General features: G+C 39.6%; 1 protein-coding gene across 3 annotated transcripts in view; it reads right to left on the reverse strand.

Moving 5' to 3' along the window:
- Window positions 1-25,309, reverse strand: part of XPO7 (exportin 7) — an 89,753-nt gene that overhangs the window by 18,644 nt on the left and 45,800 nt on the right. Inside the window, exons 2-13 of one of the 3 annotated variants that reach the window (XM_045997044.1) lie at window positions 19,495-19,641; window positions 17,175-17,268; window positions 16,473-16,639; window positions 15,379-15,444; window positions 12,807-12,911; window positions 11,285-11,450; window positions 10,610-10,683; window positions 8,849-8,968; window positions 5,623-5,769; window positions 4,292-4,464; window positions 2,508-2,701; window positions 1,735-1,840 (exon numbers count right to left, since the gene is read on the reverse strand). In XM_045997044.1, coding sequence (XP_045853000.1) covers window positions 1,735-1,840; window positions 2,508-2,701; window positions 4,292-4,464; window positions 5,623-5,769; window positions 8,849-8,968; window positions 10,610-10,683; window positions 11,285-11,450; window positions 12,807-12,911; window positions 15,379-15,444; window positions 16,473-16,639; window positions 17,175-17,268; window positions 19,495-19,641 — 1,559 coding nt within the window. Of the gene's footprint in view, window positions 1-1,734; window positions 1,841-2,507; window positions 2,702-4,291; window positions 4,465-5,622; window positions 5,770-8,848; window positions 8,969-10,609; window positions 10,684-11,284; window positions 11,451-12,806; window positions 12,912-15,351; window positions 15,445-16,472; window positions 16,640-17,174; window positions 17,269-19,494; window positions 19,642-25,309 lie in introns of all 3 variants that reach the window. The other 2 variants (XM_045997043.1, XM_045997045.1) reach the window with 2 other exon arrangements.

A 25,309-nucleotide genomic window follows, 5' to 3' on the forward strand; every position in this document is an offset into this window, starting at 1 on the left:
GTAACACTCAGTTTGAGAACCAGTATACAAGACACTCTCTAAACTCATGACACACATGCAGTATCACACCAGGCTGCCGAATCAGATAGCTTATTAGCTTTTATCCTTATCAAATCTTTGCTGAACTCGTCAAAAAATGCCATCTGTGACATGCCATGGAGATTCTGTCAGGATTAGGCACCTAAGGGCAGATGGGCATCATCTGATAAGAGAAAAATGGGGATTTTTCAGAATAAGAATTATGGACTGAAATGTCTAGGAACCAATCTATTCTAAGCCATCATGTTAAAATGTGTTTGTCTCTAAGGAGAGCCTGGGAAAGTCCAGAACCTTTTAGGGTGGCAGTTCCCCAGGGCTGCAGTCTGTTCGTACACAGCTCTGAAACACGATCTGTCCTTCCACCTGCATTCTGACAGGAGGTGCAGCGCGTTGTCCAGGGGCTACTGGACGTGTGACACCATGACAGACTGGATGCAGACGCAGATAAGAGAATCCAGCTGACTTCTGAGACATTAAAACAAAGCCACTTTCCTCATTAATTTTTTTGAAAAATATTTAAAAAAACATTACTTACATTACTTTTGAAAAATATTTTTAAAAAATTACTTATGCTGACATGTAATGGGGATTATTTTTAAGTGAATAAATTTAAACTTTCTCAGTTTTACTTTTCATTTTTTTTTTACAAAAAGATTTACGTCATCTCTCCACCCAACGTGGGGCTCAAACTCAACTCTGAGATCAAGAGTCGCACGCTCTACCGACTGATCCAGCCAGGTGCCCCAGTTTTACTTTTTAATACAAAAACTATCAATAGCTATATTTTATAAACAGAAACTCTTTTGAGATTCGCAATACTTTTTTAAAAAGTATTTTAAAATACTTCTAATACTTCTAAATACCTTTTTAAGAAGGTGAATAGTCCTGATGAAAAGGTTAGAGAACCTCTGTGGCAGAGTATTAAAAAATTCTGTCTTTTTATTCTTTTAAAGGTTCTGTTTATTTGAGAGAAAGAGAGCACAAACTGAGGGGAAGGGCAGAGGGAGAGGGATAAGCAGACTCCCTGCTGAGCAGGGAGCCCAACCCAGGGCTCGATCCCAGAACCCCAAGATTATGACCTGAGCTGAAGGCGATACCCAACCAACTGAGCACCCAGGCACCCCAAAATCCTGCCTTTTTATTTCTATGTTAGGTGAATACTTAGAAATCGTTAAATGTTCATTTATAGGTTTTTAGGAAGATGGATGAGAATTACATAGACACAAAATAACTTGAAATCCTCTAGGTGGAAAAGTGTATGTCAAGAGATTTGAAAGGCTGTAGAAACTCTGTAATTCCGTATTTGGGGATATCTGCACCATATTTTCCTCTTAGTCTTACTCTGCTATGGAAAAAGCAGTCCACATTTCATTAACTCTGAGATATTGTCCTTAAAACTAAAAGCTACTCCCTATTCTGGTTTTCCTAATTCTGTATCCATCATTTCCTTGCTGAATTACTGTAAATGTTTTTTCAGTAAAGACTTTAGGTAGAATTTTTGCTGTATTTATAAAATGTCTGAAGCTGGACCTGTAACAGTTCTTCATTTTCTGGGCACCAGCTTCATGAGATTATAGTCTATCAACAGGGAGGAAAGCATTAATAGAAGCATGTCAAGTTCCTGTGATGTTAGGACCCAAAAGGAGGGGTCTCGGTCAAAGCTGTGAAATGGAGAGACTCTGTGAGAGCACCTACCGACAGACGAGCTCGCCATCCATAGCATCTTGCTCGTCAGTGCTGGCAAAGGAAACCCGGCCACCGATCACTGCGCCAATGATGTAAACCAGCCACGTCAGCCGTCCTGCAACAGGAAGGAGACCTGTTAGTGTCCCCTCCAGCGGTCATTCCATTGATGAAATCTCCTCATAGTGAGGTGTGTTTCTTACTAGGAGCGTCTGTAACCTTAAGAACAGTATGGTAAAGCCATAGTATCTAACTTTTCTTACTGAGTATAGCTACCACCCTGCTCTGGCAAGGGTGAGGCCAAGGGGGAAATTCAGTAGATAACCAACAGTCCCCTATGAGACAAGATCATTATTTTTAGAGTCCAGTACTTTTTTTTTTTTAAAGATGTTATTTATTTGACACAGAGAGAGAACACAAGCAGGGGAGTAGCAGGCAGAGGGAGAGGGAGAAGCAGGCTTCCCGCTGAGCAGCAAGCCTGACACGGGACTGGATCCCAGGACTCTGGAATCATGACCTAAGCTAAAGGCAGACGCTTAACTGACTGAGCCATTCAGGAGGCCCAGAGTCCAGTACTTTCTTGAAAGTTAAAAACACATCCACCTAGACACGATTTCAGTTACTCTCCCCTAGCCCTGTGGCATTTATTCATAGTATTCTTTTGTACAGATGGAGGTGAAGGATGATTGAAGAGTCCTTTCGGGGGGCAGGGAGGAAAGAGAGGTGGCAGTGAGTGAAGGAGGACAGACAGCACCACTTTTCAGGCTGCAGCACTGTCCACTCACCTTCCTGCACCGCGATATCCATCGGGCTGGCACTAGCACTCTGCAGCAGCTCCTGATAGGACTGGGCGGACTGGTCAAACAACTGCACGAGGAGCGCACATGTCTTCTCGTACTCACAACGCCCGATGGTGGACAGCTGGTCCAGCTGCTGCTGCACCAGGCCGGTATCCTCCAGAGGGTCTTCCAGGCCATCCCTGCTCCCAAGGGAAAAGGAAGGCGGCTCTTTTAAAAGATACCACTGATTTCCCCACTACGACACCTCTTGTTCTTCTGCATTTAGCCACCGTTTCCAATGGCAGAGGCCCATATCCCAACACTACCTTTTACCAAGAAACGTATAATATAAAAAGTGGGAAGACGGTAGTCACACTGAAGTCATTTTCTTTAAGTACACTCTGTGAGTTGGTGTCTAGCTTTTGATCTGAACTCCTGCTCCCTTAACATTCGTCTGCCTCAACCCCCTCAGTCCTTCGCTTCTTACCCCAGGAGCTTTTGGTTCTTACTCTCTTGCTTGTTCTTGGCTCTAAGTACCTTTGGGACTACACATATCCTGTCCCTGTGTGGGGCCATTGTGGCCAGATATGTTTTGGAATTCAGAGCTCTTCAGATTTTAAAGAGGCAATATGATGCTTCTAGCATGTGCTATGAACCCTCAATGGACTCTCTAGGGTAGCAACTACAGTATTCCTGTAGCAAAATGTTTAACCATCAGGAAGAGTCATACAAAACAGAAGTTTTCAAAAAGGCTCTAAATGGTCTTGTATTAGCACATGTCAAATTTTGCCACCAAATGAGTTCTGATTCCAACTTATGAGAAAATTTAGCTTCACTTCTTGGATTTTAGACGCACAGAGGAGGCACTGTGAATCTATACCAGGTCCTACCTTACATATCGGTTCCTATACTTAAAAATCATATTGTACTCCTTCTGTTGCTACATCACAGTATGACAACCCAGCAGCTGCACCACCATGACCATCACAACTAGAGGTCACAGCTGTGTGTATACTATGGTCCACACACGGGGCCAGGACATAGTAATTTAATCCTTTTAATAACCTGCCCAAGAGCACACAGCTATTAACTGGCTATCCCAGCCCAGAGCCCACACCTGTAACCACTCCTCAACAACGCCTCACTAAAAACCAGCTGAATCCTCAGGAACAGAAACTACGTGGCTGATAGAACAATGCTTTCCAGTGGACTTCACAAATACTTGCATTTTGAAAGGATTCAAGTCATTAACAATTGAGCCTATAACTCTTATGACAATTTAATGCACTTGACTCTGAGCTAATTAAGACCTGATTTATATAGGTCATTTCTGAAAGTGTCTAACATTTCTTTAGCTATAGATTTCTGGTCCAGTTAAGTCAAGGTAGACAGAAACCACGCATTTCTGTAACGCAATCGGCAATTTGCTGCATAGGATTCTACCTCTTCTAGTAAGCTCGGGGTTGTGTCGTCTTAGTTATCTACTTCTTTCTTCAGGAAACTAAAGCATGTTGAAAAGGAATCATCGGCAAGGACAAAGAGAATACTGATGATATACCTTGTATTCAAAGAGATCGCCAAGGAGGGCAGAAAAATGGGGACATGAATGAGGATGTTGCAGAGAAAGCCTGTTCTCTAAGATTTTATGCTCCACCTGCTATTTGGCTGACCTGAGGAAACGGCCCTTAACGGCATCAGCTCCAAAGAGGCCTATGTCAAGTGCGCTTTCGCCAACTGGGTGTCTGACCTCTGACAAGTCTGACACCAGGCGGCTGTCCCAGTTTCCTTACCTCAGGATGATGTGCACAGATTCCAAACGGGATGTGATATAGGCTTTGGTGACCTCAGGAGTATAAGTTTCCAGCATGTGGGGCTCTGTGGCTTTCACGTATGGCACAGAGGCTGCCAGCCGCTGCCAAAGGCTCAGGAGATAGTGCACACTATTTGGGGCAAATTCCCAGTGCTAAGGAAAACCAAAAGAGCAGGAGGCATATTTCTCATTTTTTATACACATTAGTCCCATGCCACTTGACACAAAGGATAAAGGCTTAAAAAAAAAGAAAGGGATAAATGTTTATGGGCTTTGTTCTGTGCGTGATAACTCATCTAATGTGCTTATTATTATTTTGGAGATTAAGCATCTAATAAAAAGAGCTGCTCTACACTGGTTGTGTAAGCCTTCCCACAAGGAAAGCCTTGTGTAAGTGGTTCTCAAACATTATTATCCCTGAGAATCACCTGGAGAACCTGTTTGACACAGAGACACCAAGGCTCCACTGTGGATCTAGTGAAGCAGAAATTATGGGGTAAAACACAAGCAACATGTATTTTTCATCAAACTCCCCAGATGATTTTGATTGTAAGCCATAAAATTTGAGAACCAGTGTCCTATATTACACGACTAAGAGAGGTCACTAGCTCTCTCTTGACTCTTTTGTCTATGTTCCAATCTTGTTTTTTCAGAGGGATAAGCTAAATATTATCCTTGCAATTCCCACATGTTCCTCTAACCAAACTCCTTGCACTTCTGCAAGGAAACAAGCAGGCTGCAATAACTACTCTGCAGCGTTGCCCTATACTTATATTCACTTTTGCCTGGCAGGGGGGAGGGAATACAGGCATACCTTGGAGATATTACTACGGGTTTCATTCCAGACCACTGCAATAAAGCGAGTCAGAGTGTTTTGGTTTCCCAGTGCACATAAGAAAGTTATGTTTCATACCACATTATTGTCCAGTAAGTGTACAATACCATTATGTCTAAAACACAAAGTACGTATCTTAACTAAAAAATATTTTGGTGCTAAAAATGCTAACCATCCCCTGAGCTTTCAGGGAGTTGTAATCACTGACCACAGATCACCATAATAAATATGAGAAGGCCTGAAATAGCGTGAGAATTGCCAAAATGCAACAGAGACATGAAGCAAGCAAGGGCTATTAGAAAAATGGCACCGACATACTCGCTTAATGAAGGGTTGCCACGAACATTCAACTTGTAAAGAACGCAGGATCATGAAGTGCAATAAAATGAGGTATGCCTGTATTCTTTTAAGTTCAAAACCAATGAGCAAGAGAAGAGGTTTCACTGTGCAGGAAAGAGAGACAAGAGAAGACAAACCTGTAGGCTGGTCACTGTGAAGTTAGCTATCAATCGGATGACCTCAGGGTAGTTTTCCACCTTTACTAATTCTCCCAGTTGATAGTTACTCTTCAATCGGGCCAGTAGTCTGCAAAACTCATGGTAATTGTTTGGGTCTGATAAGCTCTGGTGACAGCACAGGAGGAAAATAAAATGTAAAATGTGATGCACTATACTTTCGGAATGACAATGGGGATGGCATGAGGGGAAGGGAGGGTCTACTTTAACTTCTCAGCTACAGGTCCTCACTTCTAATGACACATCTGTGAATGTTCAAAAACAATTTTTTAGAAAGTCACTTTTAAAAGAGATGGTCACATCTACTATCTCATTTGTTCATAACAATTATCCTGTGGGATGAAATTATTAGCCTTAATTGAAAGTCTGAAATGGAAGCCCAAAAGGATCACATTACTTGCTTAAAGCCGTAAAGTTGATTAGCAACAGAAAAGGGGTACAATCGAAGATATTTCTGGTCTGTTTGCTTCCCACTGATCAAAGATCATGAAATTTTCATTTTTACCTCTGTCAAATTTATCATTAAATAAGACTATACTCCTGTGGCAAAGTCATAAAAATGTTTAATTTATTTACATTATATCATCACCGCTATAACAATTTAATTCCTAGATTAGTATTTTTATATATTTTACTTTATACTTATATGAAACACTTTGGATTTATTTGCATATTATACTTATACAGGTATATTTATTGTTTTCTTATGTAGGTATTCCTCTATAAACATACTTTATTTTGTTCACCACCACATCCCTGGCACATAGTAAGTGCTCTATGTATTTGTTGGATGAATAAATGCATTTTTAATAGTCTTTAATAAATGGTGCTAGGAAAACTGGACAGAAACATGCAAAAAACCCCAAAACTGGACCACGTTCTTACACATACACAAAAATAAACTCAAAATGAATTAAAGACCTAAATGTGAGACTGAAACCATAAAACTTCTTGAAGAAAATGTAGGCAGTCATCTCCTGGACATTGTCCCAGCAACATTTCTCTGATTATGTCTCCTCAGGCAAGGCAAACAAAGGCAAAAATAAACTACTGGGACTACACCAAAATAAAAAGCTTTTGCACAGTGAAGGAAACCATCAGCAAAATGAAAAGACAACCTACTGAATGGGAGAAGATACCTGTGTATGATATATCTTATAAGGGGTTAGGATCCAAAATATAGAATATATAAATAACTCAACACCAAAAAACAATCTGGTTAAAAAATGGGCAGAGGATCTGAAGAGACATTTTTCTGAAGAAGACATACAGATAGCCAACAGACACATGAAAACATGTTCAACGTCACTCATCATCAAACCACAATGAGGTATCACCTTACACTTGTCAGAAAAGACAAGAAATCCTGGGGCACCTGGCTGGCTCAGTCATTAGAGCATGTTACTCTTTTTTTTTTTTTTAAAGAGCATGTACCCTTGATCTCAGGGTCGTGAGTTCGAACCCCACACTGGGTGTACAGCTTACTTAAAAGAACAGAACAAAACAAAAACAAAAGACCACCCCCACCCAAAACCCTACCAACTTGACTTCAAAAGACAAGAAAGAACAAGCGTTGGTGAGGATGTGGAGAAAAATGAACTCTCATGCACTGCTGGTGGGAATACGAACTGACAGAGCCACTGTGGAAAACAGTATGGAGGTTCCTCAAAAAATTAAAAATAAAAATACCGTGTGATCCAGTAATTCCACTACTGGGTAACTACTCAAGGAAAACAAAAACACTAATCTGAAAAGATATATGCAACCCTATGTGTATGCGGCATTATTTACAATAACCAAGATATGGAAGCAACCTAAGTGTCCACTGATAGATGAATAAAGAAGTGGTGTATATGTATGTACCGTATATATATACACATACACACACATATATATACACATACAAATACATACAATGTATTACATTGCTCAACCATAAAAAAGACTCACATCTCGCCATTTGCGACAATATGGATGGACCTAGGGGGTGCTATATGAGTGAAAGTGAACTAAATGAGTCAAATGAAAGACAAATACCAGAGGATTTCACTTATATATAGACTCTAAAAAAAATAAAACAAATGAACAAATAAACAAAAAAAGCAGAGACAAACTCATAAATACAGAGAACAAACTGAGGGTAGCCAGAGGGGAGGCAATGGGCAGGATGGCCAAAAATGGATGAAGGGGAGTGGGAGCCACAGGCTTTCAGTTATGGAGTGAAGAAGTCATGGGGAGGTACAGCACAGGGAATGGTACAGTCAGTGGTACTGTAATAGCGTTGTGTGGTGACAGATGGTAGCCACACTTGTGGTGGGCATAACACAATGTACAGAGTTGTTTCACTATGTTGTACATCTGAAACTAATATACATTCTCAGTCAACTATACTTCGGTTAAAAAAAAGAATTATTAAAAAGAGGGACAGAACTGAGTATATTTAAAAACAAAATGCTGGTATGGTATTTCCTAGTGTAGAGAAGTGGCACTTTAAAAAAAAGTTAAGTGTTGGCTGAATCTGTAAACGAAAAACACAAAAAGGGCAATTGAGTTATGCAATGAATACCAGATGGGCAGTATCTCCCTTCCCACCTAAAAGCAGACCTACACACTTGGGTAAATAATGTATATTTAAAAAAAAAAAAAAAAATGGAAAGAGAAACAAAAACCAAACTCTAGATTCTAAATTTCTTGGGGGAAAAATGACCAGCTGTCTCATTTTCCTGTGTCCAAGTGGTCCCTTCCCCTAACTCCTGCATTCCTGAGGCTAGAGGATACAAATTCCTCATTTGGGTAAACACTTCCAAGAATCTGCCGACAGGACACCTGGGTGGCTCTGTCGGTTAAGCCACTCAGATCATGATGCCAGGGTCCTGGGATCAAGTCCTACATTGGGCTCTGTGCTCAGCAGGGAGCCTGCTTCTCCCTCTGCCTGCTGCCCCCTGCTTGTAATCTCTCCCTGATAAATAAATAAAATCTTAAAAGAAAAAAAATCTGCCGACAGATACAGACTCATTTAAATCTTCTGAGAATGACACACTGAAGTGTTCTCTAGAATTTCTGCTAAGTGTGGCTTCTAGATGGGAGTTCCTTCTGATTCAATAGAGAGGCATATACTAATTACACACATCTACACACAACATGTATTTAAATATGTATTCAAATAGTAAATTCTCAAAAATCTTACCTGTGGGTTTTCCAGTATTCGCTTAACACCATCAACAAGATGTGAGAGAAACTTGGCCCTCTCTGCATTGTTAAACAGGGATCTTCTGACTGAGGCAATCTGTACTAAGCAGGATAGTACCTAAAAACAGGCACAACCAAACACAACTGATTAAAAAGATGATACGGCTACTCCATATTGTCTTTTCCCTCCTTCCCCTCCTAGAATATTCTTCTTTACATATGCTATTAACTGTTCTTTCAACCTCCCTACTATTACCATGATAATAGAAAGATCAAGAAGGGTACAGCTGAGGATATTGGAAACAGCTTTATTAAAAGAAAAAAAGGTCATTAGATCCAAGTTACTATAACAACTAGTTAAATTCAGTCTGGAAATTCACTTAGGTATTATTCTTTGACCACCCAATGGCTTCTTTTGATTGTTTTAAGGTATGTATTTAAGGCTTGGAAATACCATATAATTTGTAGGTTAAGTAAAGCTTTAGGTTTCGTTTTCTCTGCTTCACTAAGACTTTTGGCTAATCAGGCTTTGCCATAATGAAATAACCAAGTTAGATCTGTGTCCTGAAAAGAACAGGCTTTACCCTGAAAACCTTTCCCCTTTCCCCACTGTGCTAGGTCTGCCCCTCCAGATCTGTCTTCTATCCTTCTCCACAGTGCTCTGTTCCCTGGGAGGCTGACTTCTGTCCACTTAGAGCCAGAGCTCCCCCTCCCTCTTGCCTCCAGTAGGCTTCAACCACTGGAAAGTACTAGCAAGAGATTAAGGGCAGGAAGAAAAGAGGTACCCCCTGTGGGCCCCTGGCTGGGCCATGAATGGCAGTGTCCCTTCCTCTGCGCCCAGCCCTCCCCAGGCCACAGCTTCAGTTCTTTCCAGGGTTTCCTCCCCTTGCTACTGCATACCCTAGAGGGTATGCCTCACCTCACCATCCCTTGCTGGATTCCCTTAGTGTTGACCACATCTTTACTAATAGTCTTTTCATGAACCACCTCTCGAGTGAGCTACCTCTTCCTGAAGTAAACTTAACGATACAAACAACACTGAATTCACATTTCTACTAAAGCTAAGGTCTACATTTGGAAAAGTACCATAATAACCAGGAAAACAGCCTACTGTAGAAACACTGTGTAAAACACCCATTACTTTACTGTCTTATCTGTGTGTTTTGTACATTAGCATTTTACATGAAATAATCTGAAATACTAGGCCAACAATGTCTTTCAGGACCTGGATGAATTTTGAAATCTGACGAGGTTAATTACTGCTTTAAAGGAGAAAAATGCATCATTTCCAAGAGCTCTGTAATGTTATCCAGGATGGTATACTTTACCTTCCTCTCACAGCTTCCACTTATCACTTATGTAACATGTGCCTAAAGGGCTTTGATTTTCTTGGGCAGGATAATCTTCAGTTAGACAATACAAGCTGCATCCCCCACCCCCCACCCCCTCCAACACACACACTCTAGCTTGTGGCTGTTTGAGGTACAGTATAAAGTCAGATTCAAGATGAGACAGAAGAGCTTGGCATTTGCAGCAATTTGTCACTAGACAGGAATAATTTAAAGAGAATTAAATTAAGACTTCACTACGAGAACCTTTAGGCTACAAGCTTTACCACAAAAGGCTAAATAACTAACCCTAGCATTTGTATGCTTCACTTGGATGATTTTGTATGACAGAATGAACGAGCGTAAGGCTCAATCACCATTGCTACTTTCTGGATGTAGGTGGGGCTTTAGAAACTGTGGTCCTGACTCACCAGAGGTGAAAATGAAGGAGGGATGGAATGATACAGGTCAAAAAACAGCTGCAGAGTTGAAGAATCTAAGAACGCTGAAAAAAGACAAAGGAACCGTTACTGAGTACGTCGCTTGTTGCTAGTGACACACTTACAGCACTATGTACTGGGGCACCTCCTCTCACAGGGTTCCTTTCAAGGGATAAGCTAAGAGGGGCTTTAGGTTTTTTCCTGTTTTTTTTTTGTTTTGTTTTTTAAAGCACTAGGTTTTAGCTCCTCTAAAGAACAGATTCGTTCCTATGACCCTCAGAGAACTTAAGACAATCAGGGCTATGTTCAAAGCAAAAAGTTTGATTCTGAAAAACATAAAAACAAGCACAAGCACAAGTTCTTTTCTTTGGTTTCGTGTTTAAACCTAGAAATGACCTCAAATGAGTAAGGAATCCCTAGGTGATGAATGTGAGAAGGTCAAACTCACATCTGTTAGTAACCCAGTAACTAAAAAAGTCCTCCCCAAGCTAGGAACCCCAAGTAAGGTTCCTCCAACACCCTCTTCCTCACTGTATCAAGACAGATGCTGACTTTCTAAGTTTTCTCTAAAAGCAAGCAAGGGAGCTCCAAGGGTTCCTCAGACCATCCGGCAGACACGATGTGGGGCTGAGCAGCAGTCTGTTCCCGGTGGTGCAGCACTCCTACCTGATCTCCAGCTGGTGGGAATCTGTACTGTGCACAGGTCATCTGAGGACTCATCAGTAGAAGTGCCGATGAAATCAAAGTTTAGGCAGTTATGAGTGAGTTTGAGCAGTTGCATGAGTAAGCCATGCTGACTTTCATCATTCAAGTTTAGATTCTTTCCTGAAGCCTGTAAAAATTACCACATAATGAGCCCCAAACAATCACTCCTCTCTTCCAAACTTGCTGCCAGACTCCTGAGAAGGCTGTTAGCCAGAAAAGGAGGGCAGTATTTCAACTCAATGAAGTGATGTTTCCCCTGCAAAAGGGGCTGCACTTCTGTCACCTTAATGTCATGAAAATCCTAGCTGCTTGTTTACTATAAAAACACGAAACTGGTATTTAAAGAAATCCCCCCTTGACACGTATGTTTTACATGTTGCAGACATAGTGGCCACAGGGGATTCTGAAGCCATATGGGATGGGTGGTTACTCCATTTGCTCTGAGATCCTGGTTATTTCTAGATGGGGCCGGAGACCTCAGTGACTAGGTGGCTAATTGATTTTGATGGTATCAGCAAGGAGGAGTCAATCCTCAGTTTTCTCAAAAGCTTCCCCCCTCAGCGGGTATAATAGCTGTTGCCAGGTAGCTTGTCCAACCCGAGGATTATTTGGGAATTCTGAGGTAGAACTAGGTAATTGAGGGAAAAGATGAACATCCTTAATGGGGACAACACGAAGAATCTAAACTTGCTTCTAAAACTCACAACATAATGGAAAACGAGACTAAGAACAAAAAAACCGCACAAAACCCCAAACCAAATAACGCAAAATGAACAAACAGCCAGACGCTGACCCCATTTAGCTTTCTACGGGGAGGTCCCTATAGACTGTTACAAACGTGTAGGGCTCACAGGTGGCATTTCTTTCCTAGTTCAACTCATTCATAAATGAACTTGAACATCCATTTTCCATTTTAAAACAGGTAATTTCCTTATGTGGTAACTGTCTACCCCTTCAAGGTTATGAAATCTAAATGGATGTTAAAAATTCAAAATCTACTTTTCCTTACAGATGCTGCTTGTTTATGTGCCGCCTGTAACTCAGCAGGGGGCAGGGGAGCCGGCCTGTTTCAGTATGCTAACAATGCAGTCAGAACCTACTTTTAGAGCTCTAAGAATCCAAACACCATAAAGTTAACATGCTTTTATTCCATGCAGGAAGATTTTATGTGGGTATTAAAAAAGCAAACAACAAAATCCCAAACTTTGTGGTAAACCAGATTCCTTGGGATACATGTTCACTTACTGCGCTTTGCTTAAGGGAAGAGCTCTGAAATAAGGCAAGCGCAATCCCCTCTCTAGAGTCAGTGGTCAGTGTGGCACTTTCTTCCACATCTTGGAGACCGGCGTCGTGTGAGAGATGGTAATGGTTAGAGCTGCACCAACTCTCAAGGGGTCAGCTTAGAGCTGACCTTTAACAGGTCCCAACTCATTCTCATCCTTTCAAAGGGGACTGGGAAGCAGGATCCAACCTATAATCTCACCTGTTTTAGTAAATTGCAGGAAAGTGTGAAGATATCAAATAATGATGAATCTCGGAAAGAAGAGGCTATTTTTCTGTGCTTGGTTAAAGGATGCGTGGTGTCGGCCTGCGCAAAAAGATAAACCAATTCAAGTTTTAGAATTAATTGCAAAGAAAAAATTTTCATATAGATATCAAGTAAACTAGGATTTCCAATAAAACCAACTTACATACAAAATACCTTTTTAATGTTTAAATCACTGTTACCTCGCGTATAATGAGAGGATGCAAAGGACAATAAGCTGCTAACAGCTAGCCAGGATGGGTCTATAGCTTACAGACAGAAGACAGAAAGATGGATGAGCATCTCCATTGCAGTTTTAATTTCCTCCACATTTAGGGAGGTAAAATTTAACCAACTGCTGGCAGATACTATTAATAATTTCTAGCATATTGTATTGTGGCTTAGTCTCAGAAACAGATAGTGGTAAGGCTTGGTAAACAATCCACCCGAGGCAAAAGTCACCACAGAATTTCCAAAGCAGTCATTAACTGACAGCCATGAACTTAGGATGACTGACAATAGCCCGTGACACTCTCTGCTTCCCTAACCTATTTTAACACAGTCTCTATTCTAGAAGTGAGCACTTAATTGAAGGGCAGCATCAGTCTCACTGTTTCCTCTGTTCCTTTCTCTTTAGCCAAACGTTAAAGGTTTTTATGGTTAAGAACTCTGTTTTTTACTTCTTTAGTATGCCTTCTATTCCTGACACACAGGCACTTCAGTAAGCAGAATAAAGGGATTTCAAGGTTACCAAGGGAATTTTTAGTCCAACCACCTCCTGTAAGCTTAAATATCTTCTATATACCAATCAGTTCATTCAGGAGGTGGCTCATCTGCTGTTGGCACGTTAAAGAATAATGCAGCAAGATTTCTGACAATCAAGTTATGGACTCCCCTTGGTTTTTCTTTTTTTAAAGCTTTATTTACTTAAGTAGTCCCTACACTCAATGTGGGGCTTGAACTCATGACCCAGAGATCAAGAGTCACGTGCTCCTCTGAGCCAGCCAGGTACCCCTCCTCTTGATTTTATTTCTAAGTTCAGACAGGGCTGGTAACAGAAATATGCTTTCTGATTTAAATCTGACAACCCAAAAAAGAAGAGAAAACAAGTTTTGCAGAGGTTCAAAATACCCCCCAATTCTAGCTTCAGTGTCACTGTGTTATCATAAATGTCTTGGATAATATGACATTGCCAGCTTACAGACCATATTCCATATGTAATCGGTTATGCTGATGATAACACGGAGAATAACTGCATACATGAAGTACATTACACACATTTCTAGTGTTCCATTAAGAAAGACAAAATTTTGAAGTTTTAAAATATATCAATATTGGTGTACTATGCGGGGCCAAGCTTCCACGAGGAGAACATTAACCCCACAATCTCTGTCCTCAGTTAATGCGTGCTCTCGTATTACAAAGGTAACAGTGGCTCAATAAGAAGTTACTTGTTAAGAGCACAGGCTCTGGAATATGATGATGTGGGTTCAAATTCAGATATTGTTGCCTGCTAACTGTGATACCTTAGGCAAATTATTGACCCTTATGTGCTTCAGCTTCCACATCTAGGAAATGGGACAGCCATGGAACCTACCTCCCAGGACTAAGGCGAGAATAAAATTAGCTGCTACCAGTAAAGTGCTCGGAACAGCGCCTGCCGCACAGTAGTCCCTCCATTATTATTCTGATAATTACTGACCATAGTGGGGATTGCATGTGACAGAGAACAAAGTATGGACTCCAGAGTTTAAATAGCTAGAAGCCGATGCATTTAGAACAGTACTACCTCACAGTTAAAATTTCTCAGGGTTAATAAAAAGGTCTGTATAAATATGCGCAGTAGCAACAGTGATGCCGAAGTAATTCACAGCTGGCGACTGAAGGGTGAGATGTCACAACTAATATTAATACTGGCCTATTCAATAATTACAAAATTTTAGCTGGATACAAAAGTAAATGACTAAAATAAAAAATAATAGCCACAGCAAAAGAAAGCCACTGGTGTTTCCTCTGTAGTAACCTGTGATAAGGACTATTCAAAAAGTTATTTGGTATTTAGCAGAATGTCTTAAGCATTCTAAAAAGATGACGAGGAAAGTCTTTAACAGTAGCACATGTGAATTGAGTTTTAAATGGTTATAAATACATGGTAATTATTTGGCAGTCGTTCCGTTCCACTTCTGTGATCCCCTTTTTGGATGCATTCTCTTTCATTAGCAAAGCAGTAATTTACTAAGGTTTTGACTTAGGAATGTTGCTCTCATCTCTCACAATGAACATTAACATCAGCAAGGAGAGCTGATGGGCGGATAAAATGTTCTAGAGGCAGACGGGAACCAGGATATTAAGAACAAGGTAGGCCGCATGTACAGAGGAAAATCCACTGGAACTATTGTTTCAAAGGGCATTAATCACTTACCGCAAAAGCACACAACTGCCAAAAAAGATCATCCCACACATAGCAGAAAACACCAATACTAAGAAAAAATATGGCACTTACTTCAATGAGGAAGGCTGTAGCACTTACTTGATTAATTTCATTGGTTAGCTGAGATAAAATTGTGACGCCAATGATGCAGTACTCAACACTATCCTGGTAAAAACAATGTAAGGCAGAAGTTGGTGTGTGCAGCGTGACTTTGGCAATGGCAGTGCAGCCATGCTTTTGAAATGGCAGAATCCTGTGTAGCTAGGGAACTGCCGCGATAAGGCAGCGAGGAATTTAGTTTAAAACTGTTGCTTTGCAGGACATGAAATGTAACTGCCACAGAGAAAGACTGCTAAATCTGACTTCATCAAGACTGAAACCTTTTATATTTAAAAAATAGTCATGAGCATTATACCATATCCATTATACAAAGAAAAACTGGCAAAATACATTTAAGTGACAAATGGATGCATAACGTGATTCACACAAAAAGACTACATATAACAATAAGAAAAAAACAAAGAGCCAGATTTTTAAAATTTAAGTAAGATATAAATGGGAAATTCACAGAAAAAAAGACTAGTAGTAAATTAACATATGAAAATTTGTTCTGTCTCATTCCTAACTCAAATGCTGAGATACTAATTCTTTTTATTTATTAAATTGGAAAAATAAAAAAGCTGAGCTCCCAGGGTGGAGGTACAGAAGAATAGGCAGGCACTCTTTTAATTGTTGTAGGGAAACAACTTTTTTTGAGGATAAATTGGAAATATCTCTGAAAGCCAAGAATACACACATCCCTTTGATTGTATAATCCTAAGGGGAGGAATTCACCCTACAAATACACTTGGAATAATCCCAAGTTTGACAGGCGTATATACGTTAGGATATTCACTGAAGTGTTTACTTAACAGTCAAAGTACAGAACCAAACTAAATGTCCACCTACAAGACATTACTTAATTAAGTGATGGTTATTTTCAGATTGGAATAGTATATGGGCATTAGAAAAAATGGTGTTTGTCTGTGCTGACATGTAAGCATGTAAAGCCAAGCAATACTAAAGGCAAAAAAGACACAGAAGAGATCGTACAAAATAATTTCATTTTGTGTAATTTCTAAAAAGTAGATCGCTATGTAAGCATATACATGTTGCTTCTCACATTCCTACTACATCACATATATATATCATACCTGTAAGAACCTTGTGACGTCTGTGATTGCATTTCTGAAGACATAGTCATCCTTCTGACAGTCAAACCAGCCCAGTTTTGTGATTCTGGCATATAACTGAATAAGTGCTTGTGTCACAAAAGTAGCCAACTTTGGCCGAGTGGCAAGGTAGTTGAGCACATAGTTCCCTACAAAACAAAAACATCCACGTAATAGAAAGCTCTGCCAGGGAAGGGCACACATCTTTCTACCAAATATCCAAGACCCTTAAACTCTCTTAATTCTTGTTTCTGTTGTATTCCCTTAATTCTTAATGCAATTGAGAAATGGGACTTTGAATTTAAGATTAGTAGGCTTTCTAATTCAGGATGTTATACTTGTCACAATGAAGACTCAGAGAAGACTCCCAGATAGTTAAGTAACATGCCTACACAGAATTCAAAATCCTTAACAACATTTTTCTTAGTTATTAGTGGCCATAAAGACTGAGTGAAAGAAACCTCCTGACAACAAAAGGGATGATTTAAGACTTTATCTAGAAATAATTATAAAAGGTCCTCTTCACTTTCAAAAGCCCTAAGTTTGGGGGGAAAAACTGGATTCTAAATATTTTATATGCTTACCAATTTCAGAACATTATCAAACAAGCAATGTAAATTTAACTATTACTAGAACATCACTAAACAAACTACTTTCTTGAAAACAGATTAATTCTCTACTTACGAATATCTATGCGTTGCTCCAATGGTAGAGGGTTGTTTGTGCGTGATACAAGCTTTGTAAGGCATGTAGCTGCCAGTAACTGGGAGTAAGAGGACTGTGGAAAGACAGGGAAAAGCACTCAGAATTCAGTTTTATTGAGTTAGTCAGTCATGAGGTTTTTTATTTGGAGTTCTATGCTGAGATTCAAGAAATATTAATCAGTTTCGCCATATTTGATCCTCCACATTTTAGAGGGTCTAGGAAAAATGAGTCCCACACAAAGTATATGTTCTCTGAGCTGATTTCAGTTATGAACAAGGTACAGTATGACATGAACGGCCTGATCGAACTGAATCCAGGGCAGATTTTGCATCACTTAGAGGGGGCCCATACTGGAGAGGATTGTTTCAGAAAGATATTAAGAAAACAGATTTTTAGAAGATGGATCTCTTCTTTCATTTACCAAGAAATCTTCTGTCAAAAGCCTCATTATAGTGATGCTTCAGAAAGTGTCAACTCAAAATACTGCTATAGTGTACCATTACAAAGTTTAAAAAAAAAAAAAAGCAGCATTAGAGAGAGCCATTACATTATGCTGTAGAGTTAATCCCTGAACTGTATGTTTACATCAGCATGGCTATCAATCAGATACAGCTTTGGGGGATGTATATGCCAGTTTTAAAGTAAATTTATAACAATTATTTATGAGAAAGAAAATCTATGCACTATGCAAGGGAATAGCATTATCATATTCTCACATGTGGATTTTATGCATTTTTAACCTTATGGAGAATAGAATATTCTGGTATTCTAATTGATCATAATGTATAAAAAAGAGCCGTGAGCAAATTCTTCCATGTGACTCTATTATGATAATGTCCTATAACAGGGACAATTTAACTAAGTAAGGGTCAAGGATAATTTCCTGTAACACTAAAAATGCTTAAGACAGGATCCACAGACACTGCATAATAATGGCAGTTTAAGCAGTTTATGCTTAAGAAAAAAAATCTATAAAGTGATTTTGATATGTGATTTTTATTCAACACTCCTGAACACGGTTTCAACTCATTAGAGTAATAATAACACAAGAAGAAGCTACTCTAAATATAGAACACAGCATACAATTGTAACTATACATTACACAACATCTAAATGGTTTTTAGACATAATTCCAATAAACCTGCTCAGTCACTAAGACGTCAGCAGAGATTAAAAGGAAGATTGCACTATAATTGTTCTTAGTACTGCGCCAATCCTGTTTTACTGCAGCTTGATTTATTTACTGACTGTCAACCTGAGGCTCCAGAGTTAACAGGGTCAGAGATGATACCGTGGGGCTCCGGCGGGAGTCACCTGGAAGAGCTGGTCATGCATCTCCCGTAACACAAAATATACGAGTGTAAGTGGGTCAATCTTAAGACTAAAGGACTGGAAAGAAATATACAACATACTACATGCAAAAACAGAACAGAGCACTGTATCATCTCTGACCAGGGCTCTGTAACCTTCCTATGCTTGGAAAGAGTTCACTCTCCCAGCCACTAAAAGATAATTTTTAGCCAACGAACAAATACCGTAACATTGTCAGTGAAAATGCAAATAAGGAGTCATCTAGAATTTTACCCTCAAAACAAATTAACTGCTTTTGTTCTTTCCACATGTCCTTCCAGTCTGAGGTAAGAGTGCTAGCTGCTGGTCTAGTTGGGACTCTGACTCTCTCGGGCCCTTTCAGGATACCCTGGTTGGATTCTTAGCTTCCTCCATCTTGCCCCCAATACTAATTTAATCAAACTATGTCTCATTGATAGCATTATACTGATCACTGCACTGCCATTTTCAAGCGCTGAGAGGCTCTGATTCCATTTTAAAACTCTTGACTTCTTGTGGTTTTCGTTGTGGAACGTTCCCCCCAGGGCTCGAGGGCAATATGCAGCAGCTGTGGCACAGGAGGCAGCACAGCGACCACTACGGAGCTTGCATGGTGACATGGGCTATGTGAGTAAGAAGGATCATGCGTATATAGCCCTGTCTTCTTTGTAAAGGATATGAGGTGGTACTTAAGTGTGAAAAACAGAAAGTAAGTCCCAGAAATGTGATTCAAGGCGAAAAACGACAGAACACAATATATGTTCAATGAGATTTTCCTGACAAAGCTGTGTGTCCTTTTACTGTCAACCTGGCAGCTAGCGATGGTGCTTTTTAAAGGTGAAATTAAGAAGGCAGAGAGGCACCTAGAAGAATTAAGGAACACAAGCTATCCCAATCCATCCTTAAACTTCGAATGTATTTCCCTAAACCTCTACTCTATTACCCTTCTGGATTTTTCAATCTTACGTACACTTCCTCTTTCGAGGAGTAGCTGGCACTTGCTCAGGCAATCAGGGCTGTTGGTGAATTCAACCAAGGCTTTCTCTGCCTGGAGTCGAGTGGTTGTGTCTGTTGTCTCATAAAGCTGTTTGCACAGATTCTCTAGTTGGGCCAGGCTCTGGAAAAGATCAGTCAAGAAAGAAATCAGTCCGGCCTACTATTTATACACAAGGTACTGTGCACAAAATCACTAGACGAAGATAAGTAATAATCAATGGAGAGAGACATGCTTCTCAACTCTGAGGAGAATCTGGGTGACCTTTATCTAATAATAACCATTTACAGTTTTTTAAATTTTATATTTTAAAAGACAAAATGGCAAAACACCTAAAATACCTATACTTTTTTAGCCATTCTGTTGGAGATCAATTGCAAATGATATATTCATTTTTCCTTGCAAATACCCATCCTCCTAAGCTTTTCCTAAAGGCCTTCAAATAAAAATTCAAAATTTACATTTGTCATCAATTTCAAAACAATCCTGGAGGCACTGCTGTAAAATTAAATACATAAACATACAACACAAGTGTCACATATATCTTTATATAATTTTAAGTATTTTGCCTCTTCCTAGTAGTTAATAGTTCACAATTATGTGTGCCAATAAAGATGGCCAACCTCTATGAGAAAGCTTCAGAATGCAAGTACGCACCTTCCTCCCTGGATCTCTCATGTTTCAAGTTCAGCAGACTCTCTCCTCCTGTCGTACTTTAAACTCTTGCTTCAGTTCCAAATTTAAAGTGGAAGGGTCAAAATAAATTCAACCCTCGCATATGCTCAGACGGAGATAAGACCAGGGAAACGCCCCCAAACAAACCCTTCTCTCCAAATCTTGAACCAGTTCCAGGGAGGCAGGAAGGGGATGGGTGTGTGCTTTAGTCAAAAACCCAAAGGGATGCAAATCTACTTCCACTGAACGTGGTGTTGAAAAGCAAAGAGGAAAGAAACCAGTAAGAGTTCACTTAACTGTCACCTTTCACTGACTGGAGAGGGCAAACATCTGTTAGTCTTTAAAGGAATGGTTTGGACTTTAAGAAGAAATCTGAGCCTATTTTCTACAGTAGCAAGCAAGATTAGGTTTAAACAGTATGAGGGATCCTACTATTAGAAATGACAATTCTGACAGGAACAGAAATAACAACAAAAACAATAATAATGATAATAATTAAACAAACTGACCTGGGTAAATAGCCTACAATTACTTACACAGCCTGTCTGCCCCAGGCTTTTCATGATCACTTGATTATGGTGGTACTTTATAAATCACAGCTTTTGCACTAAGTAGGAAAACCCTTAGGGCAGGATACCTATTTTACTCAACCTGATTAATAAATTTCAAACATTAACCTAAAGGAAACAAGAAAGACAAATACTGATACTCTAAGATCAGCAGTCTCACTTCAGAGAGCTCCCCAACAAGAGACCCAACATCCCCTACCTCCAAAACAAAATCAACCAACCACCCTTCAAAATATCTTGGGACTCTAGCCGTATGTTTAATTTGTTCCTCTCTGACTTCCAGGAGTTTCACTTAATACCTTCTTGAATTTAAAAGCACAGAGGAAACTGCACTTGTAAAAAAGTCAGATCTCAGTGAAGTTCCATAAGTAGCACCTGATTTTTCATAAGCTTATGAACACAAGAAATAGAGGATAAGGCGAATTAATTACATATATTCCATAAACACAAGGAAAGTGATACACTTATAATACCGGCCCAAGATCGTACTGATAAATGAATCGGTTTAATTTTAAATACCCACATTCCTAAGCAAGGGATTAAATCTCCTTTACAAAGTTTTGTTTCAACCTAGCAGGCTGGGTCTCCCCATCCCCTACAAAATGACTCATTAAAAAAAAAAAGAAGAAAGAAAAAAATTATTTTAAAAATAGGTTAACAGTGGCACCCGGCTGGCTCCGTTGTTAGTACATGCAACTCTTGATCTCAGGGTTGTTAAGTTTGAGCTCCACACTGGGTGCAGAGATTACTTAAAAAAAAAAGAAAAAAAAAAAAAGGTAACACAGAAGCCATCAGCTGAAAGTCACCCTAACTAAAACTGAAAATAGCTATAAAATCTGGTATGAAGTATTGGGGAGCAGCAGCCGCCTCATTAACTCCACAGCCATCGCACTCTGGGAGCTTTCCAATAACCTGAACAGACACTCCCTCCAACAGTCAGCTGCTTAAGGTACAATGACTCTCCTTCAAGTCTGACCAATCAGTTCCAGCAGCACCCCCAGTGCATCTCTTGTTTATGTTTATTACAACAAAGTTGTTCACAGGACGATGCCTGGGCATCTGTCACCAGTACCTCCTTACTGCTAAAACCTACACACACGCAGGTTATGGTGGGCTTTCTCGGTGGTTGTTCTGTTTTGATCTGCTTTAATTTGGCAGACAAAAACATACTGCAGGGTAAAGTCTGTTAATGAGTTCTCAGCTCAGGAAACAGGTCTGTTTAAAAAACAAAAAAGTAATTTGACCATTTACACAAACAGTGTAAGCAACTACAGCCCTGTTTCTGTGTTTCCAGAACGAGCGGAAACGATTTTGTTTTCCCAAACAATTAGTGAGAACATCTAAAAACCACAGGGTTAACAGTCATTTTATTTGGGGATGTTACCCATACTACCCACGGAAGGAGAGGAGAGTGATACATTCATCTTTATGCCCTTCTGGATCCTAATGCTTCTAAAACAAATCTAACAGATTATTCTGAACCACCTTTTTTGGGACCCTGATAAGACAATTTATCCTACGAGTATTTGATTAGCTATTAAAAGTAGTATTTCACATTTAAGATAGCAACAACACATCACGGCATTTCCCCCTTTTGCACAGTAACACCTGTATTAAACCTTCTCCCACCCACCTCTCTTATTGAGGACAACTACTATGTGATGCCCGTTCAGTCACAGAAAAGCCTCCGGAGAAGAATGCCTATTTTCTATTCCTGAGACTGCCAAATGTATAATTCACAAAGAAACTTCCATCTGGTTCCACTGGAACAGAAAAGCACACTTGGGTGTAATACTTCACAAAGCTGGAACGCGATCTGCCAGGAGCGAAGCCCTGCTTTAGTGCAAGAGATGCAAGACGAACCCCCAAACCTAGACCACGCTGATTTCAGCGTGACAGCTAAGATGAAGGTACTGAAAGAAAAGTGTCTTCACTAATATTTAGCAACAATATTATTTTACAGTCTTTTAAACTTGAATAGAGAAAATGCAGCTCATTTAGTCTCATTTCAATATAAGGTGCAACCAGTTGAGACTACAGACCTCACAATACAATGAAGAATAATAACCTAAGAGTTTCCTTTAGATTAGAGGAAAATGGAGATTGTTTCTGGATGAGATGTTATACTACTCCACAAAGCAGAATACTTGGGAACTTATTTAATTTGTAAAATACTGCTTTTTAAAAGGCCAACCAGTATGTATTTTTAAATTAGCCTCACTGCTTAAAAAAAAAAATTCACTTGGGCATTTCCAATCAGGGACTAAGATACTTAATTTTAGGAAAGATTTGATAACAGTCCCATAATGCTGAGTACTGAACAGAAAACAAACACAACCCCTGGATGACTGGTCAGAGCTGCAGATTCTCCGCAGAGTCCATCTTTAATCTGACAGCCACCAGCACCACCCGATCAGAAACCACCATCCTATTACAAAGTGTGAAGTGCAGGCTCCATCCAGGGACTTTCTCATGAAAAATGTGGAGTAGATTTACCAATTCAGTATCTGAATTTTCATGATCAGGATGCTTTAAAATATACAAAAAAGAATTGCTGAAAAAAATCAACCCACTTTCAACTTGCTCATAAACTACATTAATTTACATTTTCTTTGGTTGGAACTTTTCTGTGTACTAGGAAAACACTGTGTTAATTAAAGATGCATACTGAAACTGCCAGGTAAATCATTCTGAAGATCTTTAAGTAAGGTGAATAAAATTAATATACTAATTACATTTTATTATTTACCTATTTGATAAGGCATTCTTTTTTTTTTTTTTTTTTTTTAAATTTTTTATTTCTTTGACAGAGAGAAATCACAACTAGGCAGAGAGGCACGCAGAGAGAGAGGAGGAAGCAGGCTCCCTGCCAAGCAGAGAGCCCGATGCGGGGCTCGATCCCAGGACCCTGGGACCATGACCTGAGCTGAAGGCAGAGGCTTTAACCCACTGAGCCACCCAGGCGCCCCTTGATAAGGCATTCTTATTGTCAATAACGAGTACCCAATTATCATAGTAGTATCTTTTAAAACTCCTAAAGATCCAGTAACAACAGTCAATTGTTAGGTTAAAAAGCAAGAGGCAAAGGTGTATGTACTGTGTATCATTTGTGACATATGTTAGCAAATTCTAAGAAAATCTGGAGGAATACAAACCAATCATCTCTGGGAGGTGAGATTATGGGAAACAGTCAACTTCTATGTTATGTATTTCTGTAACTTTTGAATTTTTGACAATCATGTATTACTTGTAAGCAGGAAAACCCCCAACAACTATACAGATAAGTATCTTCTTAAAGAACAGATTTGAGCTACATTCTTTTTTTTTTTAAGATTTTATTTATTTGACAGAGAGAGACACAGCAAGAAAAACAAAAAACAAGCAGTGGGAGTGGCAGAGGGAAAAGCAGGCTTTGAGCAGGGAGCCTGATGCAGGGCTTGATCCCAGGACCCTGAGATAATGACCTGAACTGAAGGCAGATGCTTAATGACTGAGCCACCCAGGCACCCCTGAACTACATTCTCTTTCTAAATTAGTAACATATTGGGGGCGCCTGGGTGGCTCAGTGGGTTAAGCCGCTGCCTTCGGCTCAGGTCATGATCTCAGGGTCCTGGGATCGAGTCCCACATCGGGCTCTCTGCTCAACGGAGAGCCTGCTTCCTTTCCTCTCTCTCTGCCTGCCTCTCTTGTGATTTCTGTCAAATAAATAAATAAAATCTTAAAAAAAAAATAAATTAGTAACATATTATTACTAGTTAACAGCTGATTCTGTTTGTAGTCAGAATTCATACAACCAATTCAAAAAACCAAAAAGGCAAAAGGCTATTTTAAAAATGATTTTTTTTAAAAAAGATTTTATTTATTTGTCAGAGAGACAGAGAGCACAAGTAGGCAGAGGGGCAGGCAGAGGGGGAGGGAGAACCAGACTCTCCGCTGAGCAAGGAGCCTGATGTGGGGCTTGATCCCAGGACTCTGGGATCATGACCTGAGTGGGAAGGCAACTGTTTAACTGACTGAGCCACCCGGGTGCCCCTAAAAATTTTAAAAGCTATGTCTCTATTTATTACTTTTATTTTGTTCTCACCAACTGTAAATGCTAGTAATTTAAATGGCCTAAAAAGAACATTCCACAAAAGATTTCTCTTGTTTATGTTATCTAGAAGGCAATCCTACGGGCCAAAGCCATTATGGTTTTATACATGTATCAGCAGATATCGAAGATGTTATTTGTTACAGTAGAGTCAATAGGGGAAAGTAGCTAGCTCTCCTAGGAGAATGGTTATAAATGCAAACTACTTATTTTTAAAAGTTAAAGAAAAGTTTACAAAGCCAGTGCACTTCATAAGATATCCAAATGGTCAATAAGCAAATGACAAGGTGGTCAATCACAATAATTGTCAGGAAATTAAATTCAAACCACATGAGATATCTATTAGAATGATTAAAATGAAAAAGCCAAGATGTAGTGTTGATTTGAATGTGAAAACAAGAAATTATGCGTTACTAGTGGAGTCTGAATTGGTTCAAACACACTGGAAAATTGGCCC

Source organism: Meles meles, chromosome 2 (genome assembly GCF_922984935.1).
Source record: "Meles meles chromosome 2, mMelMel3.1 paternal haplotype, whole genome shotgun sequence".
NCBI classification, from domain to species: domain Eukaryota; kingdom Metazoa; phylum Chordata; class Mammalia; order Carnivora; family Mustelidae; genus Meles; species Meles meles.